At 38.6% G+C, this 20575-nt stretch overlaps 1 protein-coding gene across 1 annotated transcript in view; it reads left to right on the top strand.

Annotated features, from left to right (window-relative positions):
• Positions 1-20575, top strand: part of LOC127418869 (uncharacterized) — a 72013-nt gene that overhangs the window by 29990 nt on the left and 21448 nt on the right. The window contains exons 22-32 of the mRNA XM_051659718.1: positions 2638-2898; positions 4060-4320; positions 9673-9936; positions 10228-10491; positions 11672-11932; positions 13153-13410; positions 13690-13950; positions 14184-14450; positions 15220-15483; positions 17615-17872; positions 18009-18269. Of these exons, the coding sequence (XP_051515678.1) occupies positions 2638-2898; positions 4060-4320; positions 9673-9936; positions 10228-10491; positions 11672-11932; positions 13153-13410; positions 13690-13950; positions 14184-14450; positions 15220-15483; positions 17615-17872; positions 18009-18269 (2880 nt within the window). The remainder of the gene's footprint in view (positions 1-2637; positions 2899-4059; positions 4321-9672; positions 9937-10227; positions 10492-11671; positions 11933-13152; positions 13411-13689; positions 13951-14183; positions 14451-15219; positions 15484-17614; positions 17873-18008; positions 18270-20575) is intronic.

Here is a 20575-nt window from a genome sequence, read left to right as displayed (position 1 = left end):
CCGAATGCATTCGCTCATGAGGTGCGCGCGCATGTTCATGGAGTCAAGTCCAACCCCCAAAAAGGAGATTTGTTGGCTGGGAGAAAGTGTGCTTTTCGCCCAGTTGACATTGAGGCCTAGGCTGTTCAAATGGTGAGGTATCAAGTCCCTGTGCTCGCATAGCAAAGCCTCTGATCGGGCCAGCAATAGACAATCGACAAGGTAATTCTGAATGCGCATGCCGTTCATCTTCAAAGGGGCGAGCACCGCATCAACATATTTCGTGAACATGCGTGGGGCCAGAGACAACCCGAAGGGGAGGACTTTAAATTGATATGCCGTTCCCTTTAATGCAAATCTCCAGAACAGCCTGTGATTCGGCACAATTCGTACATGAAAATATGCGTCCCTTAGATCTATCGATGCAAACCAGTCCTGTGGGCGGATGTATGATAAGATCTATTTCTGAGTTAACATTTTGAATGGGCATTTTGCAAGTGTGCGATTCAAATTTCTCAGATCTAGAATAAGCCAAAGCCTGTTGTCTTTTTTCAGAATGAGAAAATAGCGCTGTAAAACCCTTTGTGAGCTTGGCAGTCTGGAACAATCTTTATCGCGTCTTTTGCGAGAAGGTTGTGAATTTCTGCCCATAACAGCAGCGCGTCTCGTGGCGGAACCATAGATGGCAGAATACCATTGGATCGAGGCGGCTGGTGCGCAAATTGGAGCGTATAACCATGCTCGATCGTTTTTTACACCCAATCTGACACACCAGTGAGAGCTCGCCATGTGTCTGTGTGGGTGCATCGATCTGCTCTTTATAGGAGGTAGAGCGCCGCTCACCATAGGGAAGCGGTTGAGCATAGTGTGTGAGAAATGTGAAGAGAAACTGAGCCCTCTCTTTGAGAATTTATGAGCATCTTGTGCAGTCGCAACAAGGGCTTTTTTTTTGTTTTCAACACATTGTTTATTGGCAAACAACACCCAGTAACAGCATTTTGTACAACATCCCAGTCCCAGTGAACTTTGGCAGGAAGTGGAACAGCATGTGTGTTGAGCCGGGCTTTCTTCAGATCTAGGCCGAGAAGAACGGCGGCTTTTTCGACATCACACATCTCTGTGAGCGTTAACCAAACATGCCGGTCCAAAACCACCAGATTACCCATCGCTTTCCTGATGGCCTGCGCGTTAAGCTTTGTAGCTCACAGCGGCAAATCTGTGGCGGTTTCGGAGCTCTTTGAACATGTCAGGATTCGGGCCTTGCTCATCTATATTTTTGAGGAGCTTGGCCTGGCAGACTTGAAGCACCAACATGCTATAAAGTGCCTAGCCAGCCTGGCCCACCACCGTACAAGCTCTTCCACCCAGTGCAGACATTAGTCTGCACGGCTTGGAAGGGTGGGCAGGGCGGGGTTTCCATCCCATAGCGGTAGACAGACAGAGATGAGCTGTAACCGCCTCTTCAATAGGGAGAAGCTTAGCATATCCCTGTTCCTCCATGTGATGCACTTTATTGAGGACCATAGCTCCAACCTGGACGTGAGACAAATAGGACGTGCACCAGGTCTTCATGAGCTCTTCATGGACTTCTGGGAAGAACCGTCATGTTGATCTGACGGAGCGATGTGTTGCTCGCATGAACACTTGCGATACGACATCTTTAAAAAGACGCGTACACACTAGTGGCTCTTTATTGAGTGTTATATATATATATTTCAAAGGATACAGCTCCTGCCTGAGTGCTGCAGGTAGTGGGTAGATGTCTCGCTGAGGTGAAGAATCCGATGCCAGTGGCGAAGCAGAGAGACTCTTCTCTGGAACACTACAGGGGCAGTGAATCTTTTGCTGCAGGTGATGAGAGTCAGGTGATGAATATCCTGATGCATCTGCACGGAAGTCCTGTTCGCTGGTGGGTTTCCGTCGACTGCAAAGAGAGGGCTGTTCAAGACGAGATGATTGTCGTAGTCAAGACGAGATTATGTCGGTCTTCAAGGAAGAAAATTCTTAAGAAATGGTGTTTGCGCACCTGCTTATATAGGCCAACTGTGAGCCTAAAGGGGTGGGGCTCAAACACCATTTCCAATCATAAGATTGCCATTGTGATACGAGGGCTTCAACTAGGTCATCGGAGAAGCATTTACCCAAAAGCATTTACTGCAATGTTGAGTTAACTGAATCGATAGGGAACCTACTTATTAAAAAATCGGACAATGTAAGAAACCTGTGATTACATGAGACTTATTATTCTCTAGTTTTGACATCGAAATATAAACGGGTATGAGCACAACACTAGCACACATTGTGCAGGTAATAGTGCCGGTAAAGTTTACATGGGGGGTAGAGGCCAAAAAAATTACAGTGCCGATCAATTTTTGCTCAAGCTGCAAAATAATATTGGATTATGTACGTATATTTTAAAACCAGAGGTCAGGTTCTTCTCGAGTTTTTTTTTTTTTTTTTTCACCACTAAATAACATTGAAATAAGTTTTTTCCTTGCTACAGTCACTTCAGCTTGATCACTGGGGGCTTTAAGACATTAAGGCATGATCTGTCTATCTATCCATCCATCCATCCATCTGTCATTTATCTATCTATCATCTGTCTGTCTTTTATATTGTATTATAATTGACTTCTGGGCTGTGTGTTGGTGTTTTCAGCTCCTTGTGTCCCCATGTTGCTGAATGTTGAGATGGACTGTCTGTCTGACTCGGCTTGGCTAACATGGGAAGAGTCAGCTGGAGCAGAGCTGTATCTCGCAGTGGCAACTGACAGTGATGGAGAGATATACCAATGTAACTCAACTGAAAGCCAATGTACAGTTGAAGAACTACAGTGTGGAAGATTCTACAACTTCACCATGACGGCATCCAACAGTCAATGCGAGAGCCCAGTCAGCAACACTGTGGAGAGTGAGACAGGTGAGACAGAGAGACAGTAAAGGATGCTTTTCTTCATTAAAAGAATATTCTGGGTTCAATACAAGTTAAGCTCGACGGCATTTGTGGTGTAGCATAATGCTGATTACCACAAAAATTTATTTAGACTCGTCCCTCCTTTTCTTTAAAAAAAGAAAAGCACAAATCGAGGTTACAGTGAGGCACTTACAATGAAAGTGAATGGGGAAAATTTTTGGAGGGTTAAGCACTTACATTCATTTTTCTGTTAAAACTTGTGTATTATTTGAGCTGTAAAGTTGTTTAAATTGTCATTTTTATAGTCGTTTTAGGGTTTGTTGACATTACATTGTCATGGGAACGAAGTTGTGAAATTGGCTATAACTTTACACAGAAAAGGTTAGTGAGTGATTTTTATCACATTAAAATCATGTTACATGCATATCCTTTATGTCTTGTGACTATAATTTTTTAACAGTGAGTGTTTTAACGTAAAAAAATTGGCCCGCATTCATAACTGTAATTCTTATTTTTTTTAATTTTTTTTTTAATTTTTTTTAAGAAAAGGAGGAACAAGTTGAAATAAATTTTTGTGGTAATCAACATTATGCCACAAATTCTGTCAATTGAGTTCAACTTGTATTTAACCTGGAACATTCCTTTAATGTTTAGTCTAATGCTAGACTACGTAATTAGTGATTTTTAAATGAACCCCTAACCCTAGTTATTAAAGAGGTCAAAATCACCCTTTGAGATGAAAACAATTTGTACAGTATATTTCAGCAAAAATAAATAAATAAAAAGTATGATATGACCCATTTAAACTTAATTTAACACCATTTGTGCTACAGACAAGAACGACACCTCTAATCATGTGGCTTAGTGATAAGAGGCACGCTATTAGTTTTCTAAGTGAACAGACCTAAATTTTTCAACAGCCGAAAAAAATCACTAAGACTCACACTGAATGAGCGACCCGAGCCATATCTAGAGACCAGAATATCATAGAAACATAGGGGTGGACTTTTTATTTTGACCAGTAAGCAACCACCCAGAGCACTCTATTGACCACACAGCAATAGCCTGGCAAACAACACACATACTGTAGCATTGTGTCGACAACACTCACATTTTCTTCACTTAATTTAGTACAAATCTAGTTTTACACTTCTCTCTCTCTCTCAGCCCCTTGTCCTCCTCAGAATGTGGCCACATCAGTGAGCTGTGACACTGGTACAGTGAGTGTGTCATGGCTTGAGAGTGTTAATGCTTTGAGCTACATGGCTACTTTGGAAAGAGCTGACGGAGACACCACCTGCTGCACGGCAAACTCAACTTCCTGTGAGGTCACTTCTCTTCTGTGTGGCCAGATGTATGTCCTGACAGTCACTGCTGAAGGTCGCACATGCAACAGCTCCCAGAGCACTGAGGTCATCGTACGGTCAGGTAATACACACGCACATACAGTACAGCACTTTGCACGAATAGGGTGCAGTATGTTTTTAACAAACAAAAGAACAAAACCCATATTCTTTTTAGAGAAGTCTTAGTTATGTTAGATAAACTATTATATAACAAAATTAACATAGCAAGAAAAATAGCATTTCAATACATTCATTACATTACATTCTCATTTTTACTAAAATTGTAATGTTGGCTGCTTTTGTCAAGCTCAACCATACAGCACTTTTACCAAATGTTTATTAAAATAAATTATCATAAATGTTTTTCTTTAATTTATGGCAAATGCAAGTTTATCAAAAACAACAAACCAAAATTTGGTCCCAAACTAGCTAGCTGACAGATTAATTTGTAACAATCACACTAATCAGGTTCTTTTATTTTTTTATTATTATAAATAATAGTAATATTATAATATTTTAATAATAAAATTTTAATTGCATACATTTTATTTATTTACTATTTATGTTCATTTAATGTTTATTACTAGAAAATACCAACATCACACAAATCATTGTTATAAACTGTGGTCACACATGTCCCAAATTTTGGCAACAGGGTTGTGACAATTCCAAACCTTATCTATCTATCTATCTATCTATCTATCTATCTATCTATCTATATATATCTATATATATATATATATATATATATAAACAGCTCTAATAATTAGTGTGACCTTCTGAGGTGCACAAACAACATTTTCTTAAGGTTTTCAAAAGTTAAGCATCACCGTTCACTAAAGGCCCCTGCATACTTCATACGAAGAACAAACGATTGTGACGTCATAGAGAACAAAATCTGTCCAAAAGGAGAGTTTTTTTTTTTTCATTTTGTGGTTCATAACAGCTCACCAGGGCAAACTTTCAGGAAAACTTTTTACCAAATTCTAAACACCTTCTGACTGCCATTGGTCTACGTCATCGGTAGGTGTGACCCGGAGCTCCACCTACATTGAGGCCAACAGCTAATTCCCATTCAGTCAATTAACATCAGTCAACATGAACACACTGGTGTGTTGAGTTATTAGCGAGCTGGTGCAAACATACTGTACATCTGTACGATCATTCGTGTAGAGACATTTTCCAAGAACATGTCATGTGATTTTTGGTTTAATTAGTCTACAAAAGGAATAAAATCTACTCAAATACTCTCAAGTGCCCATTCACTCTATTGTTTGATATGCTGCTTTACTCATGTGCTGAAAGTCCGAAAGTCAATCACACATCTGTCCAAAGTAAGAAATGCCTTTCATAATTCTTTTGTCTGTATTCTACCCACTTACACTCTTTTATACACCCATCTTTGCAGTAGTATCAGTGTCATCATAAATTACAATAGCAGAGTGTAATCGGTGCATATTATGCCTGGGTATAGCGTGTTAGCACATTAGCACCATGAATGCAGAATGTAAACACGACAAATTACACATTATGTACTGCATATGTATTACTTTAAATCATCACTGAGTAGTTAAAACAACTTCTTTTACTGATCTTGTGTGAATTCTATTCATAGAATGAGGCATGAAGTCAAACACATTTTAATGTCATATTAGCTGATGTTTTACATGTAGTCTTGAGCTTCCTTATATTTAAATGCTCCTCTAAATGCCTCCCCCAGAGATGTGGCTAGTGTCTGAATGTTTACAAACGGTATGTCGTTGCTCAGCCATTTTGAACTTCTTTTTGGCTCTGAGTGAAGAAGGAAGAAGCACTTTGCTGTCAGTGTACTGGGGCCTTCATGCTTTGTTGAGAAAAAAACAAACAAAAATGGACTTATCTTGTTAAAAATTGACGTTAGATTTTAGGGATGGGACGATATATAGAATTTCGATATATAGCAAAGAAAATAAATTATGAACCATATCATGGCAATTTACAGGTTTCTGTCCATGTTATCATAAATGAAACGACTCATCAAACATCATAAGATCTATATTGCTTGATTTTACCACTACTGTGCTTTTTCTACACTGTTTACACAGTTTAAGTGAAATACCTGGAAAATTGCCTTGTTTTTTGATGAAATGTGCTTGAGATTGAAAGTAAATAATGTTTGTCCTGTATTATATCCAAGCATGTATAAAAAAACGCACTCTACAGCAGTGATGTTCATGGAATAAAACATCTTTCCTGGCATGTTGAATGGGGAAGAATGTAGGGAGAATTGCCTTTATTATATCTAAGTATGTAAAAAAAAACGTCCTGAAGTGTGTATACAGCATGGACATTAATTGATAAAACCTCTTCCCAGGCATTTTGAGAGGAGAAGAGTGTGTTAACATGGGGGATATTGGGAACAAACTGGTCAGCCACAACGGCCCCAGCATTCTTATGGGGGTGACAGAGTGTGGTGCTTGTGACTGTGTGTTTTGTATACACTTGTGCTTGTTGAACATCGAATTCTGTTATGCATGTCTCGAGACCCTACGTCATGGAGACAGAGGCTGAATTCGAGATCCGATCGCTCATTGTTTGCTCCCCAGCGCAAGCTGCAGGGGGAAACTGAACTATATTCTGGTTGTTGTGCTTTCGAGGTGTGTGCAATGGTGAACTCATCCTGATACTGACCGAAGGGCAAACAGGGGAGAAACGGATGCGTTTATACGGTCCAATTTCGTTCACTGAATGGGGCCTCACCCTTCGTTACACACCAAGCCCGTAAAGCTCATATGTAGACCTATTTTTATTGTACATTGAGTTATATTACATGTGCCCCGAGACCACTGGTCATGGAGGCAGAGGCAAAACTCAAGATGAAAATATGTAATGCTCGTTCACCAGCGCAAATTACGGGGGAAACTGAGCTAAATTGATGTACAAAAACAGGTTAGACACTAAACTGGTCCCAGCATATACAATTGGGGAATACCGTGTAGTACTTGAGACAAAGTGCTTTTGCACACTGGATAGAGAATTTAGAGAGTTAGTGTTTACTAACCTCGATTCGTAGAAGGAGGCACAAAGTCTGTTGTTTATCACCCTCACAAACAAAAGTATCACCTTGACCAACTCGTTCCCCAGCATGAGCTGCAGGGGGAAATCGAGGGAAAGTCCAAACGGAGCCGGTAATCTCAAAAAGGCACTCCTTAACACAATGCACTTGGTTGGACTGCAAAACTATTGTGTGTACTGTAGATCCAACAGCTGTCTGAAAAGAGCGACATCCATGCCGCAATCGATTTAAAATACCATACATCTCCTGATAGAATCCTGAGAGAATTATGGCACAGACAAAGCACTCCACGCATTGTTTCACCATCACTCAGTTGGGGAATATTCTGCTATTCCAGCCCCCTTGTTCTGCGGCCAGGCTCACCAGTCCAAGCAGGATCCCCTCCGCCGCAAGCAGCACTTTGTGTATTCTTCCAGAACGAAACAGAAAAAAAAAACAATAGGGACAAAGGACCCCAATTAGTTTTCTTACCGTTCAATGACAAATTGTCTCATACAGTGTTTCTTAATAGTGATGGCTCACGATGTGTGTGGCTCTTGCACATGTTGTTCATCAGAAAATGGCCGCCGAGCTAAGCCTCAGAGCATGTCCGACGAGACTTAAGGCCCAAACATACTCTACATAAGTACCTGAATGCAGATGCATCTTGCTACGCAAGCTATATTTCATGCGTCATTGTGTTGTGAAATGTGTCAGAGTGCAATTCATAACCTAACGCAAGTACGCGCTGTATTCTCATCGTTGCTGCAAGGGGCACTACAGCTGATTTTATTTGTTCAATCAACAACTGTCATGGCAGAGCAGCAATTTGAGGAGAGTCTTGCCGAACAAGTTAGATTATACAAACATACTGTATTTTTCAGTCGTCTTTTTAGCAAATACAAAAGCACACTCCTTAACTGTCAACATGTTGACTCCACCACATCCGGTTTTGTTGTGCCTAAAAAACTCTTTCGGCCCCTTGTGGTCCAAGGTTTGTAACCGCTAGAGCAATGCAAGACTGCACGTAATGTATGTACAACAGGACCACATGTTGGCCATGCATTGACAAAGTGCACACGTCTGCATTTGAATACTTGCATGAAGTATGTTGGGGCTCTTACACTTTTGCTCAGGGGTAGGGCAACAAACACAAAGAAGAATACGGTGTTCGCACTTCTATCTTCTGAGACACAAAGCCGAAATCTCAAACGGCTCCAGCATAGAGACCTCCAAATCTGGAGGCCATAGAACTGGAACAAGTGGGGATAGCGCCTCGTGGTGAGAAATTGCGAGCCTCAACGAAGCGCCGTTGTCCTCATCGGTCCCTTGTAATGTTTGGAAACCCACATTGAAATTGCTCTGAAATTCACGCTAAGTAAACAACGTCCTTACGTGTTTGCCACTCAAAAGGGAGAAAAATAATCCTCGCTTTGACTGAGTCGCTAGAAACAAATACGGGCTTAGAAAATGTGTGCACTGAAGAAGAGAAAATCTGACTCGATGGCAAGAAAGCGAGTGCCTTTGTGGAGCCTGTGATGTAGCTCCCTAGGGGTGTCGCTTAAGCGCCATCAGCCAATAAATTGGCTTGATTGTATAAAGGCTTCAGACCTTGTGACACTCAGACGGTGTCCCATAGCGTTCATACACTGCACAGAGTTCTTACAAGAGGGAATTTTGTTGATATTTGCTGAACCAGAACATTGCGAAATACATGCTGAAACTCTTAAAGTACTTGTAAATTGTACACATTATTTCAAACATTGATAGCTCATAACTTTATTATATATACAATTTAATTATATAATATTAATTAATAGAATGTAGATTCTTTGTATTTTTAAAAAGTTAAAATGTGATAATAATGATGGCAAACAAATGATTAAAGAATAAAATATTCACTTTCAAATACTTTTTTTCAGGACAGCTTTTGTTCAGTTCTATTGCTTGTTCTGCACCTGATCAGCCTGAATGTACCCCATGATTTTTGAAAGCTTATTTGTTTGTGATCTTTTCTATAGACTTATAGCTTATAACTCTTATAACTCTTATTATTTAAACTTTGAGCATTTATATTGTGTATTAAAGAACTTTATTTTGATGAGAAATTATAATGTGTATATAAATAAAAAGAACAATCTGTAATATTTTGTAATTTAAGTGTTATTATATTGACTCGAGATTATATCAAATCGTGAACCTGATATTGTATATCGAACCGAATCGTGAGATAACAATATCATCCCATCCCTATTAGATTTTCAATTCCTACTTTGTACCTTTTTCTTGTAAAGCGCTACATACGCTTATTACAGTTCTTACAACATGGGTGTCTTTGTATGAACGGTATTATACATATGTACAAGCATGCTCTATATCTCAGTGTATTTCACCCCACAGTTCCCTGTATCCCGGAGGGTCTTGTGTCCACTACGAGCTGCAGTGATAACGTGGCCACCTTGTCTTGGGTGAGCAATGAAGCTGGTGAGCTCTACACAGTCCAAGCCTATAGTGTTGATGGCATCTTCTTTGACAGCTGCTCAGGGTTTGGCCAGTCATGTGATCTGACATCACTGTTGTGCGGTGTGCCGTACACCGCCACAATCATAGCAAAGCACAGCACCTGCGCCAGCCCACCCAGTGCACCTGCTCCAGTCAGAACAGGTGTGTTCATTATATCAAAAATATTCAGCTTCTAGACTGAGTTGATAGTTGGTTATGGGTTGCAAACTTTGATGAACCAATGAATGTGGATACGTCTAGTTTATATTTAGAACTGTTGAACTAATCTGAACAAACTTTATGTTGGTCACTTAGTTTCTGTTTCTGTTGCACTGGATTGCCCAACCCACACTAAAATCTCATTGGTCCAGATTCTCATTCCACATAACTGAGGAACAAATCATGCTACCCTTCATGAGACTTAATAAAAAATCTCACTTCTCTCATGTCCAGTGCCCTGCATACCCGTGACTGTGACCACTAATGTGAGCTGCCAGGGGAACGGCCTGTCCGTGTTCTGGCAGGAGAGTGCGGGAGCGGACTCTTACACGGCTACCCTTGAGGACAGTAATGGCCATCTCACCAACTGTCAAAGCCTGAACAACACTACATGTACAGTTAATGGACTCAATTGCGGACAGATCTACCACGTCAGTGTGGTGGCATCAGATGGATACTGTAACAGCCCACCTAGTGCCGTCTTTGAGACACACTCGGGTAAAGAGAACACACTGATTTACACACACACTCACTCATTACTGCCACATCTGTCAAATTCTTTTCAATTTTCTTTTAAGCTTTTAATTATTTTCATGCAGAATTCACTTTCACTTTCCCGCTTATGAGTTTTTATGGTAACCTCCCCAATAATCAAAACAAGCAGGTACAACCCCCCCATTATTTATAGCATGATCAATGGAAACATGTAAATGCTTCACACTGCAAGCCCCCCAATGTTCCAGCCAAATCTACGCCCTTGGGTTCTTGCATATACGAGAACTGACATAAATAGCATACTTATATAAATAATCAGGGTTGGGAGGGTTACTTTTGAAATGTATTCCACTACAGATTACAGAATACATGCTGTGAAATTTTATTTGTAACATATTCTGTTAGATTACTAAAGGTCAGTAACGTATTCTAAATACTTTGGATTACTTCTTCAGCAGTGGTAGATTTAATAAGACCTAAATATCTTATGTAGCGTTGTTTCTAAAATAAGATAAATCAAATTGATCTTGTTTTAAAGATTTTTAGATATTTTTACGGGAAAAATTATTGTCAAGAATATGATTTTTGCCCTAATATCAAAGGTCTTATTAGAAAAAAAGAAATTATGATCCGACGTGAATTTTCTTGATAAAAAATATGATTGTGTCTGGTAACATGTGCATGTAAAATAGCTAGAAATAGCATTTTAGCTTAGCGTAAAGCTGACAATTTACACAAGGTTTATTTCTGTTTCTTCTGCTCCAAACTTACTTCAAACTTACTTCTCTGTCTGCTCGTATGAATGTAACACATCATAAGAAAGTGTTTCACCGCTGTTCAAATGCACTTTGGATCGCATCATTTATATGGATAAATGTTTTCCATCTGAAAGGACTAAATATTAAATGAAACAAATGACAATAAAATGCAAAATAATCTCTTCAGTAATCAAAATACTTTTTGAATGTAACTGTATTCTAAATACCAATGATTTAAACTGTAACTGTAGTGGAATACAGTTACTTATATTTTGTATTTTAAATACGTATTCCTGTTACATGTATTCCATTACTCCCCAACCCTGACCGTGAATACACACACAGACTGGAGGAAGGCAGCAGCCAGCAAAGAGTGATACGAACTTAACTTTGTGTTACTGACAGTTTTATGCCTGTATTTCCAGTTCCATGTTCAGCTCGTGACATCCGATCACTGATAGATTGTCAGTCTGGTACGGCTGCATTGTCATGGCAGCCAGGCATAGGAGCGATACAGTACACAGCCGCTGCAATCAGCGAGTCCGGTCATACACTCAGCTGTGAGAGTAATGACACCAGCTGTGAGCTAGCAGACCTGGCCTGTGCAGAGAGCTACAACATCACTGTGTCAGCACATGGACAGACCTGCAGCAGTACTGCAAACATGATTGGACACTTGAAGACAGGTGAGTTTAGACAAAGACTAGACAGACACAAAACAACAAACTCCAACTCAGATTACACTCTGGTTTATGTGACATTTTTTTATCGCGATTTTGGAACAAAGCAGTTTTGTTTTGTTAAGGTCATAAAGGAGGAATTTATAGCAAATGGAAATGATATTTAATTGTGTGTGCACTTTCAAGTTTTATTCCATTGCAATAGTCAATTCATGCTATTCATAAAATGTGCATCACTATTAATATTTCTAAATTTTAGGATTAAAGGCTTTAACAGGCAATAAACCCCCAAAGACTTGTTTCATTGTGATAAAACTTTGTGTTGTTAGGGAAGTCACCTTTGATATTTATTTTAGTCACTGTCATTTTGGTCACAGGTGTTATTTACGGCTATTGTGAAATAGAAAAGGTTTATTTTAGGTTACTTGTTCATATAGACAAAATTCAAGTAGATACTCTAAGTTGTTGTATGAACAGTATAAATCAAGTGTTACAAAACACCCTAGCAACCACCAAGATAACTCTCTCAACCGCCTAGCAACCCTCTAGCAATGGCATAGCAACCACTCAGAACACCCCATCAACCACCTAGCTACCACCCAGAAAACATAGCAACCCCTAACAAACCCCTAGCAACCACCCAGAAAACCCTATTAACCACCTAGCAACTAATCAGAACATCTAGCAATTCCCTAGTAACCACCCAGAACACCCTATGAACTACCTTCAAACAACCAGAACACTTAGCAACCCCCTAGCAATGCCCTAGATACCAGTCAGAACATTCTAGCAACTGTATAACAATGCCCTATCAACAAACAAGCAGGGAGGAAAATTACTCACCTTTCAGCAAAAGTCACATTTTCAAATTGTTCTACATTTTCCTTATTAAAATCACTTGAAAGGGTTCATTTTAGCTTAAACACTTAAATACAACAAAAAGCTTTAAATACAACAAACATATCAGCTGAAAGTATACATCTGGAACACCTTTTTCACCTATTTTGAGTTTGCATCCCTGAACAAGAAGACCCTAACAATCACTTAGCAACACCCTAGCAACCACCCAGAACACCCATGCAACCACAACGAATCATGCTTAAAAACACCCAGAAAAAATCAAAACTGCATGACAACATCCTGGTAACCAGGAACAACACCCTAGCATTAGTTAAATTTTCATTCTGAAAAGGCCAATCATTTCTTTATTTTTGTTATGTTCTCAGGCCCCTGTACACCTCAGCATGTGGAGGTGCAGTACAGCTTATCTATTGGCCAGCTGTCCTGGGACAGGACCAAAGGGGCTGTCATGTATACAGCCCAGGCTGCCACTGATCAAGGATCAGTTGTGTCCTGTTCAACCAGCGACACGTCCTGTGCCCTCTACAATCTCTCCTGCAGTCAGACATACAGCATCACTGTGACAGCCCAGAATGATGTGTGCCATGGGATTGCTGTTTCTGCACCATCTACCCTAAAGACAGGTGCGCTAAAGGAATAGTTTCACCTATAAATGAAAATTCTGCCATTATTTACCCTTATGCCATTCCAAACCTGTATGCATTTATTTTTCTGTGTAACACAAAAGGAGAGATTTTTAAGATGTATTTTTTTCACACAGCTCTTTTCCATACAATGACAGTTCATTGTGAACTATACTTTTAAATTTGCCACTATTTCAATGATTTTAGGGCTTTCTGCATAGGCTTTCAACAACTGAAAGCCTTATCTGTGCCGTTCTCGTTATGTGTGTCATTTTCTAGAACCCTGCCCACCCAAGGATGTGCAGACTCATGTGAAGTGCTCGAGTGATAAAGGGATTGTGTCGTGGGAGGAGAGTGAGGGGGCGCTGGCATACGTGGTGTTCCTGGAGGGCCGTAACGGTCACAGTCTGTCCTGCTACACGACAAGCTCTAGCTGCAGTGTGACGAGGCTGATTTGTGGTACCGTTTACCAAGCTCACGTACGCGCCATTGGAGAAACTTTTAACAGCACAGATAGCGAGACTGTTCTCCTTACATCAGGTTAGAAGTCTAATATACATAAATCAGCAAATAATGTACTGCCACAGTCATTCTGTGGCATAGCAATAGGAATATACTGTATAAGTTGTAACATTATAGAGACATAAAAACCTACATATTAAAACAAATCGTTCAATGAACTGTTTTAGTGTTATTGTTTGTGCATAGGCCCATCCCTAGTGTCCGTTATGACTGAGCAGGCTTGTGATTAGTCAGTGTGTCTGTGTGTCCAGCCCCCTGTCCACCAGATTCCAGTTTGGTCACTGTCGATGTGAATTGTGAGAATGCCACGGCATTGGTCAGCTGGGAATGGAGTGGCGGAGCTACATCCTATGAGCTCACTGCTACCAGTAACAACAGCCACATCGCCACCTGCGTCTCTGTAGACAATTACTGCAATGTCAGCGAGCTAGCTTGTGGACAGACTTACACGATCAGCCTTACAGCAGTCAACGAGGGATGCCAGGTTACCCAGGAGACGGGCGTCACCTTCCAAACACGTGAGTTGCCATGTTTTTATCATCAAACTGGACTACACTTGTAATGTATCTGTAGTAAGTTAAAGGGATAGTTCACCCAAAAATAAAAATTCTCTCATCATTTACTCTCCCTCATGCCATCTCTAATGTGTATGACTTTCTTTTTTCTGTAGAACACAAATGAAGATTTTTAGAAGACTTTCTCAGCTTTGTAGGTCCATACAATGCAAGTGAATGGGTGCCAAAATTCTGACACTCCAAAATCACATAATGGCAGCATAAAAGTAATCCATAAGACTCCAATGGTAAATCCATGACTTCAGAAGTGATATGATAGGTGTGGGTGAGAAACAGATAAGTCAATTTTTGCTTGAAATTCTTCTCCCTGCCCAGTAGGGGGTGGTATGCATGAATCACCACAAACATAAGAAGAAGAATGTGAAAGTTAAAGTGGAGATTGACTGAGCAGAAAGAAAATGTAAAAACTGAATTGAATATTGATCTTTTTCTCACTCACACCTATCATATCGCTTCAGAAGACATTAATTAAACCACTGGAGTCGTGTGATTTTTGGAGCTTCAAAATATTGGCACCCATTCACTTGCATTGCATGTAACAAAGAGCTGAGAAATTCTTCTAAAATTCTTCTGTTGTGTTCTACTGAAGAAAGTCAAACATCTGGGATAGCATGAGGGTGAGTAAATGATGATTAATTTTTGGGAGAACTATTCCTTTAATATAGCTGTGAAATTTGTAACTATGCTCTAAAATTTGCCCTTTGACCTCTAGGCCCATGTGCTCCCCTACGTGTGGAAGTGGACCTTCATTGCCAGTCTAACACAGCAGTAATCACCTGGGAACAAAGGGACGATGTGTTATACTACCTTGTGAGCGCCACACTGAGCACTGGAGAAGTAACCACAGTTTGTAACTCCACAACTGATGGGTGTGCCATAAGTGGGCTGCAGTGTGGAGAGGAGTACGCCTGCACCATCACAGCCTACAGCAGAGATTGCTATAGTGATATCAGCAGCACTGTCTACATTCACACAGGTAGACAATTATTTACCTTAAATTTCATATTGACTAGGGCCAAAACTATTAGCCGCTGCAGCCGAAGAGCCTGATACTACCATAGAGAAAGCAGACGCAGCTCGCAGTCCACACGCACTCCAAAGAGCTCCAAATGATGTTGATAGCAAAGGATAAGGGAATTATAGAAACACACTAAATGTTGTCATGAAAAAAAAATGCAGCTGACTTTCAGCAGGAGCAAAACTCGCATGTTAGCTTAAAAAAAGAAAACACCACAGTGTTATTTCTTTTAATCTGTAATGCATCCTTGATTAATATTTAATTAATAAGGCAGGTCATCTAAATAAGCACAAACTCTGAAACTGGCATTTCTCTGTGCGGTCAGTCGTGTAAAGTGAAGCAAAATGAGCGAGAGAAATTTGAACTGATCCCGCAGATGCGTACTCTCTTGTGTGTGTTTGTTGCAGCTTCACTTGTGATTGTGATGTATTGAATCATAATATGTGTTGCAGTGTGTACTGTATCTTATTGTAAGGTAATTGGCAGTACACAGCTCTATTAAGAATTTTTATTTTTTTTTATTTTTATTTTTTGTGAGATCAAGTTACACTGAAAAAAATAAAGTTCTTTGAAAATGTCAATGAAAATATCTTAAAAATAATTTAAAATGATGTCCTCATTTACTTGAGGAGCTACACTGCATAAGATATTATGGGTATAGTTCACCAAAAATGAAAATTCTCCCATCATTTTCTCACCCTCATGCCATCCCAGATGTATGACTTTCTTTCTTCTGCTAAACACAAAGATTTTTAGAAGAATATTTCAGTCCTGTTGGTCCATACAACATAAGTGAATGGTGACCCGAACTTTGAAGCTCCAAAAAGCACATAAAGGCAGCATAAAAGTAATCCATATGACTCCAGGGGTTTAATATATGTATATCTTCAGAAGTGATATGATTGGTGTGAGTGAGAAACAGATCAATATTTAAGTCCTTTTTCACCATCAAACTCCACCTTTAGATGAAAGTCACTTCCACACCAGAATGTTGAAGTGAAAGTGTAGATTTACAGTAAAAAATTATTTAAATATTGATCTGTTTCTCACCCACACTTATCATATCAATTTAGAAGATATGAATTTAACCACTGGAGTCATATAGATTACTTTTATGCTGCCTTTATGTCCTTTTTGGACCTTCTGAGTTCTGGTCACCATTCACTTGTTTGAATCACCATTCACTACAGAGCTGAAATATTCTTCTAAAAATCTTTGTTTGTGTTCAGCAGAAGAAAGAAAGTCATACATCTGGGGTGTCATGAGGATGAGTAAATGATGAAAGAATTTTCATTTTTAGGGGACTATCCCTTTAACATTGGTTTTTAGAGAATGTATCCATTATATATGTGTATTATGTTTTACTGCACTGGAACACTGGAAGTTTTTCACCTGTTTTTATTATAAATCTGTTAAAAATCAAGTGAAAAAATCTACCAGTGTACAGAGACAAAAGACACTTTTGAAGTACATTTTTCTTGTTTTAAGGATTTGTAGATGTTTTTCTGGAAAGCAAGACAAAAAAATTAAAAATAAATAAATAATAATAATAATAATTAAATTAGGATTTTTCTGCAGTGTTTTTACTGAATTAAACTTTATAAAAGCCCTCATGTACTTCTTTTTACCTGTAATTCAGTATTGGTCATGTAAAGGTATTTTAAAATATACTTTCATCTGCTTTTCTTTTGTTCGTAAGCACATGTTTAATACAACTCTCCTAACTCGAGACACAAGCTGAATTGTCAGTTAAAAGATATTGATTAATCGTTGAAATATTCCCCTTAGTTTTCGATTTAAATGTTCTTATAATCGTTAGATTAGTTGATTATTAAAATAATCTTTAGGGTCAGCCCTTATATTGACATATATGAAGGAATCCTCTCAATGGGGCAAAGTCTATAAACAGTTGCGCTATTTTTCTTTATTTGGACAATTCCTTTTGTGAATCGTCTGCAAATAACACTATCGCTCAACACATTCTAAGATATTTTAAAAGTGTGCAGGGTGACAAATTTCCATCTTGATGTGTGCTCTAGTTTTTAACCAAAATGTAATCTTTTGCTTGTTGCTGTGTCTGTGTCCTCAGAACCTTGTCAGCCAACCCAGCCGAGCATTTTAGGATCATGTGATAACAACACCATTCTCTTGAACTGGGATGACAGCAGAGGCGCATCCAGTTACACAGTGACTGTAACAGGCAATCTGGGATATGCTAACTCAATCCAGACCTCTGAATCCATCCTAGAGGTGGAGCTTCTCTGTGGACAGACGTACAACTTCACCATAGTGGGGCAAAATGATGTCTGTGACAGCATAACGAGCACCCCCGTCCATTTTACCACAGGTACAACCCAACGCTCATAATGATGTATTGAAAAGCAATAATCATTGAATTGAATTTCAGGAAAGGCTTCCTTGTTCCAGTTAATGGTTATTAATTGTTACTGAGTTGTGTACTATTATTCCCTCTTTCTCTATAGCCCCATGTGTACCGTACCACATTCAGACCTTTGCAGAGTGTGAGGATAATCTTGGCGCTGTCAGCTGGGCAGGCAGTGATGGCGCAGATATCTACACTGCCATTGCCGTAGGACGCGATGGCCAGACCCACGTGTGCATAACAAACACAACCTTCTGTACCTGGAACGACCTGCATTGTGGAGAGAACTACACTGTCCATGTCATCGCAAATGCCCATCTCTGCAGCAGTGCGCCCAGTAACACCACAACCATCCACACAGGTGAGTGACAGAAAATAGAGGTCCAATTTTATGAAGGATAACATTTAAAGTGGTACCACTTTATATTAATGTTCTTTTTGCTAAGGGTTTACAAAGGGGTTCATTAATGACTAATAATTCATTTACAAATGCATTATAAATTATTGATATGCAGTTAGAACAAAATCAAGTAAAAGAGCAACTTTCTAACTTGCTAAACAGTGAGCATTTTAACTTACCTGTACTAAATGCTTAATAAATACACTTCATACTAATACAGTATTAATCAAAAACATAAAACGCCCTAATTAATGATTTATGTCAAAATGCAGCAAAAATAAGATAAGATTCATATGATGTCATTTTACTTCCGCTTTGTGATTATATTCATTACTGTACTGTCTTGACTCTCTTGTGATGTTATCAGGTTGATGTCAAAAGAATGGTGCTACTTTGAGTGCTGTCCCAACATACATAGTCCTAGTTACCTAAAGTCCTCTGCAAAAACACTTTTTAACCCTGTGAAGCCTGACATATGAAAGAATTGTCTGAACATTCAAATTTTTTGACAGTAAACTGTTTTTAGTACCATTAGACAAAATAGAAAAAGAAATCATAACAATTTTTTTTTTAATTTTTTTTTTATGTATCATTTTATATACGTTAGGCTTTAAAGGTCATTATCCTCCTGAGGCCCAGCCATGCATAGTAAGTTATTTGTATAGCATATTTGTTTTTAAGTTTTTCTTAGCCCATAAATGCTACAGTGGTAAATCTTGGGGTATTATCAGAGGACTCCCTGGGCTTTTCAGAGATACCAAATGTTTGAAAGTTTGGCCATGACAATTTCCTCTCATTGGTCTATAAATATGGATTGAAATGTATCACTGTCTAATTCAGCACATCAAATACAGTAAGAATATTTTTTTTTCAATAAATTATTTTTATCCTATGTAATTTATAAACCAGACACTATTTGACATTTAAAAAAGGGAAATTGTAAAACTTTTTTCGCTGGGTCTCAGGAACTTATGGTAAGATGACATCATCATAGCTTGTAATGTAAAATAATGAAATCTTTATAATGACAGAGCAGGCTGCATATATGAAAATACACAGAAATATTAGTTCACACTTTAAATATATCTTATAAAATCTAAATGTCTGAGTTTTCAAAGCTCTGAGATTTTTTTCTTCTCTTTTTTATAGTGGGCATGAATGGAATGGAATGGTGATTGAGAGATATACCTCAAAAGCCTGTTGTACCATATTTGATACATGTAATTTCAACATGCTTTTTCAATAAAATAATATACAAAATTTTAACCAAGCATAAGTTGCTTATATTCAGCAAATACTCATTTTAAAATATTAGTAACAATATAATCATTCCTGTCACTTTTATTTTATTAAAATAAGCTGTAATTTATCCCAAAATAAGAGTAATTTTTTGCAGAAGTCTGCTGCCATTTTAAATAGAATGATATAAACATTGAAACCACTTTTGTTTTCACAATTAACCATTATATGGTGCTATAGTCTTGTGAAAGGTACATGCCATATGTTTTTTGGCTTTCAGCTTGATCAGAGGGTGAGACAAGATCAGGCAAATGTTGTGTATCATATTCGATAGATACGGCATTATAGGGTTGCATCTTCATGTTCATTCACAGAATATAATAAAGCCTGATGACCATTAAACCATGCTGAACTTTATCAGTGTTATTAAGCAAGTAAAACTAAAACATGTGAGGTGAAATGGCTCACTATTTGGCAAGAATTGCATGAAAGTCATCCTTTTTATGCATGTTGTTATAACTGCATTTCGATTATTTATAACACATTTGCAAATTACTTATAAGTAACTGTTGAATCAGTGTTGATTAAGCAAGTGACAAACGTAACATTACATGTGAGGTGAAATGGCTTCCCTTGTTATCCTACACAGACACTTTTCTTGAGAAAATTTTTGTTATTTTTGTCTTTGTAATCTTAATCAAAATACAGTAACTTGTTCCACCTCTGAAACAACGTTACTTTTGCCTAGGCTTCGCATTACTGTTCCAAACAACTACATAGGAATTGTGTTTTGCTGCTGTTCTTGGTAATACAATTTTGGAAGTAAAATGGGTTTTGAATGCAGTTTAATTTTTACTTTAAATGTAAGAACAAAAACCAACCAGAACCGACAAAACATGGATAAATAAGACATTTATGTTGAAAAAATGTGAAAACATGGCCATCAAAAAAGATGGGTAATTAGTATCTAGCAGCTACAGGGTGACTATAAATGGTGCTTTGTAAATCTACAAAACTGCTTATCTAAA

Source organism: Myxocyprinus asiaticus, chromosome 28, assembly GCF_019703515.2.
Source record: "Myxocyprinus asiaticus isolate MX2 ecotype Aquarium Trade chromosome 28, UBuf_Myxa_2, whole genome shotgun sequence".
Lineage (NCBI taxonomy): Eukaryota > Metazoa > Chordata > Actinopteri > Cypriniformes > Catostomidae > Myxocyprinus > Myxocyprinus asiaticus.
The sequence above is the reverse complement of the archived record's forward strand: the minus strand, read 5'-3'. Positions and strand labels throughout refer to the sequence as shown.